An 8,183-nucleotide genomic window follows, 5' to 3' on the forward strand; every position below is an offset into this window, starting at 1 on the left:
ACCAACTTCCGCTTCCTTTCAGTGGCGCAAGGGGGACAAGTAACAGTGCAACACCCCGGAGTTCAAGTCTTCTCGTTCCGGTCATCAGTCCCGAGGCCGCTATACTGGAGACGCTTTAGCGGATTAATCTTCCGTGGGGGGATGCTATGGGTTGTTCAACTGAGGGAAGGAATAGAGAACCTTCCGGGTTTTTTTTCCTACCAGGGTGCTGGAATCCACGCTGTGAATGGGCGGAACTAAAGATGAGGTAGCTGTGCACCGAGGGGAGCGAATTGGAGGGCTGCGCTGTGTTCCTCATTCAATCTTCCTCCTTCCCATAATAAAATCTGGTTTTCAGTTGGCAGTTAAACGTTGGGGGGAAGCTATAAGAGGTGCTAAGTCGTTTTTCAGTCACGTTGCGCATGTTTGATTCCTGGTTGTGGTCTGAAGGGGCATGGGTGAAACGAAGCAGGTTTGGCCCGGAACCACATGTAAAAGAAAGGCGGGATATAAATTTAAGAAAATAAGTAAATCAAGCTATATAGGCAAGGTACTGTAAAGGATAATACAGCATTTCTCAAAAATGGCTACCGTAGGAGGAGAGTTATATTGAGAAGAGCACCGGGGAGTAGTAAAGAGAGTTCTCTGGTGGTTCTCTGCAAGTTTAAAGAACTGTAGATGTGCAGAGGGTTTGCTATGTAAAGATAACTTTTAACTGGTTTGGAAAGAAGGATTTCTAGAGGGTTGACAGAAACTTGTAAAATAAGATAAGCAAGGCTACATGACATAGGTGATTTGCCTTTGCCAGTTTTCCTTTCTGGAGAAAAAAATGGTACCGGTATTTACCATTGTGAGGAAACTGGTAGCTTGAGTAGCTGTTGCAGCTGGGACCTGATTTCTCTTTATGCCTGTGTCGTTTTGTAATAGGGTGGTATTCCAAAAGGGAGAAAAATCCCAGACTCGGGGCAATCCTAACACATCATATCAATCCACTTTGGGGTTTTCGTAGAACTTGAGAATTTGCTGCGAGTGTGGCAGCTGTTGCATCCAGTATAGAAGAATCCCCATACAGCACGCCTGCTTGTCTTCATCATGGCCTTTCCAGAGCCAAAACTGAAGAAGCCTGAATTGCCAAAGAAACTTCTGGGCACACTGGAATGTAAACAGGGAGCTGTCAGGGCAGTGAGGTTCAATGGTGAGTGTACCCTTGATCCTATAACATGGTGTTGAATTTTTAGAACCAGAGAAACAAAGCAGAGTCTAGTGTGTGATTTAGAATTTTTAGAGGTGAAGTTGTGGTAGCCTGTTGCAGTTAAACCAGCAAGGAGTCTTGTGACGCCTTAGTTAATGCAGGTGTGGGGATGCCCACTACATCAGATGCATGAAGTGCAGTCCTCAGTTACCTGGCATATATACATAGAAAAGTGCAAAGGAGGAAAACCCAAAAGTTGGAGTTGAATGGCAATGCAATGCATAAAGTACATATTAGGGCAGTATTCAACTAAAGGTTTGTGCTAGTGCAAGGATTAATACTAGCACAGTGGGATTTCCCCTGCCCTGTACCATCCCCAAATCCACTCTGGAGGGTTGGGGGTGGGGAGAAACCCAGAAGAGATTTAGAGTGGGGGGGGTGGGGAGAAGGGGGAGAGAGAATGTTCCATTGCTCAAGAGGAAATCCTTGCACTGATGGAACATTCAGCTTAGTGCTATATTAAATATAATCCTTAGTGATTCATGTGCTAAAGAAAATAATAATGATTGGGGGAAAGTGTCTATACTGTGGTTATAAGTTTCTTGCTCAAGGAGAAAATTTTCAGAAAATAGGAAAGGCAAATCTGTCAGGAACACTGCTGAAGAGTGTTGCATTGGATACTGTTCAGTGAGTTTTTCCTCTCCCCCCCCCCTGCAGTGGATGGAAATTATTGTCTCACCTGTGGCAGTGACAAATCACTTAAGCTCTGGAACCCCCTCAAAGGCACTCTCCTTAAGACTTACAGTGGCCATGGCTATGAGGTTCTGGATGCAGCAGGGTAAGAACTGGGGAGAGGGAGCCACACTTTTGGAAAAAAAGATTTTGTGGTGAAATACCACCAGAAACTTTGAGATGGTATGCCCTTTTAAAATGTGGCTCTTTTGGGGGGTATTGGGTTGTTGTTTTTATTTTGATTATATATATTGTGGTTTTATATTTTGATTTTGTTCTATGAACCACCCTGAGACTTCCAGGTATAGGGTAGTACAGTGGTACCTTGGTTTGCATACGTTTTGGATTACAAACATGTCAAACCCGGAAGCGCCTGTCCTAGTTTGCAACCTTTTTTCGATTACGAACAAATTTTTTTGGGGAGGCCCCATTGGCAAAAGCACACCTTGGGTTACAACCTGTTTTGGTTTACAAACGGACCTCTGGAACGGATTATGGTTGTAAACCAAGGTACCAAGTTGTATATAAAATCTATCAATCAATTTTTTTAAAAACTGGCTGGAAAGCAGGTGGGTCACTGGTCACAACTTTTGTGGTCTATGCTTCGTCTACTTTTCTACTGGAGTAGTGAGCAGGGCAAAGTAGAGTTTTAGAAATTGCTTGGTAAACAAATTAAATCCTCTGACCTGCCTGTGTTGCATAAATTTAATTTTTAATGTTATACAATACAGCAGGAATCATAATCATAATCAAAAGAAAAAAAATATGGATGAATAAATTTTTTACATTCCAGAAAGAAATAAAAATCAGTTTCTCCATGAAGCTATCAGTTGTATATTAAACCAATTTAAATGCATTGTCTTAATTTGCAAAACTTGGACCTGCTAGCTGTTGGGAGAAAACCTGTGAATAGCATAGTAGTACTGTCCCACTACCCAGGGTGACGCTGTGGGTTAAACCACAGAGCTTAGGGCTTGCCGATTAGGTCAGCGGTTCGAATCCCCGCGACGGGGTGAGCTCCCGTTGCTTGATCCCTGTTCCTGCCCACCTAGCAGTTCAAAAGCACGTCAAAGTGCAAGTAGATAAATAGGTACCGCTCCAGCGGGAAGGTAAACGGCATTTCCATGCGCTGCTCTGGTTCGCAGGAGCGGCTTTGTCATGCTGGCCACGTGACCTCGAAGTTGTACTCCGGCTCTCTCGGCCAATAACGTGAGATAAGCACCGCAACCCCAGAGCCGGTCACGACTGGACCTTATGGTCAGGGGTCCCTTTACCTTTACCTTTACTGTCCCACTACCCAGCCAGTGATAATAGGATATCCTATTCAGTCCCTGCCCCATACATTTGAACCCATCTTTAATGTCCTACGGTTTGAAACTTAGCTTTTGAAAAATTAAACCTGACAATCTTAACACAGTAAGAATACAGCAATTCAGGGAATTGCACATACAGGAAGCAATCAGGATGCTTTCTCCATCATTATCTGTCTCTATTCACCCTGCAGATCATTTGATAACAGCCAGCTTTGTTCATGTGGTGCGGACAAGACAGTAGTGTTGTGGGATGTTGCCACAGGTCAAGTGATTCGCAAGTTCCGTGGCCATGCAGGGGTAAGACCTCTTCTGTCCTTTGTCCCTTCCAAGAAAATGGAACAGAGTAACTTTCCTGGATCAGACCAATCTAGTCTAGCATCCTTTTCACCACAGTGACCAATCTCAAATCTCACAAGCTGGGTATGAGAGCTTTTGTTTCTCAGTGGCCGGCATTCAAAATCATGCTGCCTCTGATTTTAGAAGACTATATTGTATAGCTGTCATGACTAGTAGCCATTGATAGCTTTATCCTCCATTACTTTGTTCAGTTCCCTTTCTAAGCCATTTATGATGGTTGTCATTGCCACATCTTGTGGCAGCGAGTTCCATAGTTTAACTATGTGCTATGTTAAGAAAGACTTCTTTTTGACTGTCCTGAATCTTCCACCAGTTTCATTGGATCACCCCAGGTTATAATGCTATAAGACAGGGAGAAATGGTCTGTGTCCACTTTTTCTGTACCCTGTATAATTTTATATACTGCTATCATGTGTGTGCATCCTACTTACTCACCTTTTCCCCTAAACTAAAAAGCACCAAATACTGCAATCTTTCTGCATAGGTGAGTTTCTCCACCCACCTGATCATTTTGCTTGCGCTTTTCTGCACATGATTCAAATATCCAGCTTTATATGCACATAAGAAGGCGAATTCTTCTTAGCTTCCACTGGGGGATGATGGTAGAAATGTGTTCTGCCTCACAGTGACTGGATAATGTCTGCAGTTTTGTCTGTTTGGCATCTAAAAACCTGTGTGGTAGAAAATACTATTGACACCTTAGATACTACAGTAGGAGGAAGTTTATGAGAAGTGTCAAAGTATTGCATGCTGGCTACAAAACTACATTGGATGTTTGGCTTGTGGGGTGGAAATAGTAATGAAGAGAGAGCTCTGTAGAAGTTCAAGGAGTTCAAAGAGTTGAGGTACTTTGTGTAGAAATGTGGCAGGAATGGGAACAGAGAATGTAATCCTTCTATGCTTGAATCTGTTAAACCAGTCAGACAATAGTCATTGCTTATCTCATTCTCTTCTCTCTATCCTCACCTGGCAGAAAGTAAACTGTGTCCAGTTCAATGAAGAGGCAACTGTGATCCTTTCGGGTAAGGAATGCTTTTCTTCTCACTCTGCTTCACTGTTAATCCCAGAGAACTCATTTTAGGCTCTACTCAATATACTTCTTTGCTCTCTTGCAGGTGCCATTGACTCCAGTGTCCGCTGCTGGGATTGCCGGTCACGCAGACCAGATCCCATCCAAATCCTGGATGAGGCCAAGGATGGCATTTCCAGCCTGAAGGTGTCAGACCATGAAATCCTTACAGGGTAAGGAAAGGTGGGGTGAAGTTAGAGCTGGAGAGGGCAAATTCCCTGCCATGCACAGTCCATGCTGGAACTTGGGATCTGTTAGGGGCTTCCGGACCCATCCAGGTATGTTTCACCCCTCTACTCATCTGCAATGGATTGAAGGAAGCCTACTCAGGAAGCCCTATGGCTGCAATCACATTCCAAAATACAGTGTATGGTCACTGACATTGTTTTGTTATTTATAATTATTATAAATATAAAACTTTTTAACATTATCTTCTATGCTGTTCTCATAAAGTTGGTGTTTTGCATTACCAGCATTTGACAATACTTGACTGACCAATTGATCAGATTCTTTTCGGAAAAAAGCCCAATCCTAAAGTCACATAGCTGTGTAGCTCCATACTGTGTAGATTCCTCTCATTTCTAAACATTCATCAGAAACTAACAAATATTTTCAGGGTTTGCTCCAAAAGGGAGAAAGTTAGTTTCAAACGAATACAGGTGTATGGGGAGTCCTGTCCCACAACTTGAGTTCCATGGTTTGAAAACCAGGAATGTTGAAAGGGCACCCTTTGAGACCTCAGAGTCGTCAGCCAATGTGCTTGCTGAGTGCCACCCTCCTGCTGCCAGCTGATTTCCACTGCCCCCTTTTTATTTCTCAGTTCTGTAGATGGGCGTGTCCGTCGTTATGACCTCCGTGCTGGGGAGCTCTACTCAGATTACATCGGAAGTGAGTATTGCTTACAGACTTGTTGACAATTTGGTATGATGAGACAATTTTCAGGGTGATAATTCCTGTTGCATTTCCTTTGCCTCCCTCACCTGTATTCCCCTCCCTCTTCTCTTTAGCAGATGCCCCTCAGGTCCAAACTGAAGGAACTCAGCCACATCTTGCATCATATGTCTGACACTGACTCATTCTAGGCAGTGATCTCTGCGAGCTACTATTCCTTCCTTCCTTTCTAATTTGTAGCCCTGAAGAAACCCCTAGGAACAAATTCTGGTGGGGATTGCCCAGAATCTTGCACTTTTTTGTTTCTTGATGCAATCAATCACAGCGCTGCCATATTTTCATTATAGGTCCCATCACCTGCGTGTGTTTCAGCAAAGATGGGCAATGTACCCTGGCTGCTAGCTTGGATTCTACTCTGCGTTTGCTGGACAAGGATACGGGCGAACTACTAGGAGAGTAAGCAATGCAGTTATTTAGTCCTGTCATTAAAGCTTACCCCCACCTCACCCTGTTGTCGACAGACAATAGCAGCTCAAAAGAGTGGCTGTTCTTCAGCATTTGGGTGCAGCCAATCCAGTGTTTAAGTGTATGAGTGCTTCCATGTAAAAGAACCTAGAGGACTAGAGAAATTTGTGCAATACAGATCTTTATACATTGAATCAGAGCCACAGTCAGTTTGCCTTGAACTCTGGTGATGCTGGGCTTTTGTTATCCTCCATCTACCTTGCCAGGGACTAGTAACAACCATAGGTGGACTGATGGGGGAAAGCTTGACTGAGAAAAGCAGAAATATTCTCCTCTTTCTCATCCCATTTTCCCCCCAATGACACCCCTAGATATACAGGCCACAAGAATGTAACCTATAAGATGGACTGCTGCATGAGCGAGAGGGACACTCATGTTGGGAGCTGCTCTGAGGATGGGAAGGTGTACTTCTGGGACCTGGTGGAGGTGAGCAGAATGACCTGGGGAAATGGAGGTGTTTCTTCTTGGGCAGTCATGTGACTTACCAGATCTTCATGGGAGTTGAGCCACAGATACAGTGTGTGTGTGGGGGGGTGCAGTTTGGGGGGCTTGACTTCCGTTTGGTTGGATAAGGCAACATTTAATTTAGGAGAACAAAGCATGCAGCCTTCTCTCCAAATTGTTGGTGGTCAGCAGAGATTTTAGCTCAGTGCCTTAACTGCTGACAGTAACTGTAGCTGTTTTTTGTATGACTTAGTTGCCTGAATATGACCACTAAGAACATAGGCAGAGGAATTACGGTAATACATAGCATTTTCCAATCTATGTGTTAAACGAACAGTTAAAGCAGTGGTTTTCAGCCAGTGGCACCCTGGGGTGCTTTGAATGATGGTCGGGGTGCCACGGGCAACATTGGCCTCTGTGCCTCTTTCCTTCCTTCCTTCCCTCCCTCCTCTGATGCCCTCTTGCATCTCTGCCTCCCAGAGGCTTGCAGAGTTATTTATTGCAGCAGCCCTGGCTACAAGCTCCCCAGGCGAATGGTGCCTCTGGGGCTGGTCAGGGAGGATCAAGGGGGCAGCTCAGAGACCAGGGGAGGAGGCAGCTGCGGCTGCCCAGAGGACTCCCAAGGAGAGGGGATTGGAAAGGAGGCTGAGGGAACCCTCCACAAGGGAGGGGTGAGGGGCTGCCAGCTCTGCAGGCAAGGGGTGACATATCTGGGCTCCTGAGCCCACAGAGGTGCCGCAGAAAGAATGTAGTTGGTCAAGGGAGCCACGGACTCAAAAAGGTTGAAAATCTGTGAGTTTTAAGTGTTACGTAGACCACTATCACTTATCTGAAGTTTATGGGAGGAAGCACTTTTGATGCAACTGTATCGGTTCGAAGCTAAAGGCAATATTTTAAATCTCTGGTGTAAATAACACTTGCTTCCTCATGACCATTGAGGATCAGGTACAGTTTGCATGCTTTCCACTGCAAGGCATTTCTTCTCTTTCCTCTCTTAAACTTGGATTGTCCCTTTCTCATATTGATCATTCAGCACAAGAGGTGGTGCTTGAATAGCAGATGCAATTCTGAAATCCAGCCCATGTCTAGCTGCCCAAGTGTTAGGAGTACATGTTATCTCTACCCTTATCTTCATTCTTCTTCTTCTCTCTCCTCTTCACAGGGGTCCCTTGCCCTGAGCTTGCCTGTGAGCAACACTGCAGTTCAGTCTCTGTCCTTTCACCCAACTGAGTCTTGCTTGCTCACTGCTGCAGAGGGCCGTGTGCAGTTTTGGAGGGAGGAGTCATACGTGGCTGAGGAAGGGGAACCAGCCTGATGGTCCCTGTCCTGGCATGAGTGGAGGACCGTAGCTGCAAGGAGATGGAACTCTCAGCCATACCTCTCTTCAGAAGCACAGTACTGTTTCCACTGCCTTCGGGAAGGTGTGCAACACTGGACTCCCCTGCTCTTTGGAATCTCACTTTGTAATTAAGTATTACAAGCATCAGTTGCAATCTCTCAGTTCCATTACCAGTTTCCAGAGGGATGGCCATGTTAGTCTCCCTCAACCATCAGCAGGTTTCTGTTTTATAAGTACTCTCATCTTTCAACATTAATACCTGTGTTGATTGTTCTCCCCCCCCCCAAAAAAGGACTGTATTGTTTTACTGAAAACTAAGTAAAATTAAGTTATTTTTCAGAC

The 8,183-nt window shown here is 44.8% G+C and overlaps 1 protein-coding gene across 4 annotated transcripts; it reads left to right on the top strand.

Moving 5' to 3' along the window:
• The first annotated feature begins 107 nt into the window (after positions 1 to 107).
• On the top strand, positions 108 to 8,180 carry WDR83 (WD repeat domain 83). Of its 4 annotated transcripts, none has more exons than XM_035104902.3 (10): positions 108 to 247; positions 907 to 1,174; positions 1,889 to 2,009; positions 3,408 to 3,513; positions 4,547 to 4,595; positions 4,689 to 4,815; positions 5,463 to 5,530; positions 5,881 to 5,989; positions 6,370 to 6,484; positions 7,665 to 8,180. In XM_035104902.3, the coding sequence occupies exons 2-10, from the start codon at positions 1,072 to 1,074 to the stop codon at positions 7,815 to 7,817; spliced, it is 951 nt and encodes a 316-aa protein (XP_034960793.1). In that variant the 5' UTR covers positions 108 to 247; positions 907 to 1,071; the 3' UTR covers positions 7,818 to 8,180. The 4 variants fall into 4 exon arrangements, with proteins under 4 accessions (XP_034960793.1, XP_034960794.1, XP_034960792.1 ...); XM_035104903.3 differs by lacking the exon at positions 108 to 247 and adding an exon at positions 274 to 371; XM_035104901.3 differs by lacking the exon at positions 108 to 247 and adding an exon at positions 297 to 529.
• Positions 8,181 to 8,183: the final 3 nt, after the last annotated feature.

This window comes from Zootoca vivipara, chromosome 2, assembly GCF_965207765.1.
Source record: "Zootoca vivipara chromosome 2, rZooViv2.hap1.1, whole genome shotgun sequence".
In the NCBI taxonomy this organism is placed as follows: domain Eukaryota; kingdom Metazoa; phylum Chordata; class Lepidosauria; order Squamata; family Lacertidae; genus Zootoca; species Zootoca vivipara.

Coding starts and splice junctions, on each gene's coding strand:
- WDR83 (XM_035104902.3), top strand. CDS start 1,072: ATGGCCTTTCCAGAGCCAAAACTGAAGAAGCCTGAATTGCCAAAGAAA. Junction 5,531..5,880: donor CTACTCAGATTACATCGGAA/GTGAGTATTGCT, acceptor TTTTCATTATAG/GTCCCATCACCTGCGTGTGT. Junction 6,485..7,664: donor ACTTCTGGGACCTGGTGGAG/GTGAGCAGAATG, acceptor TCCTCTTCACAG/GGGTCCCTTGCCCTGAGCTT.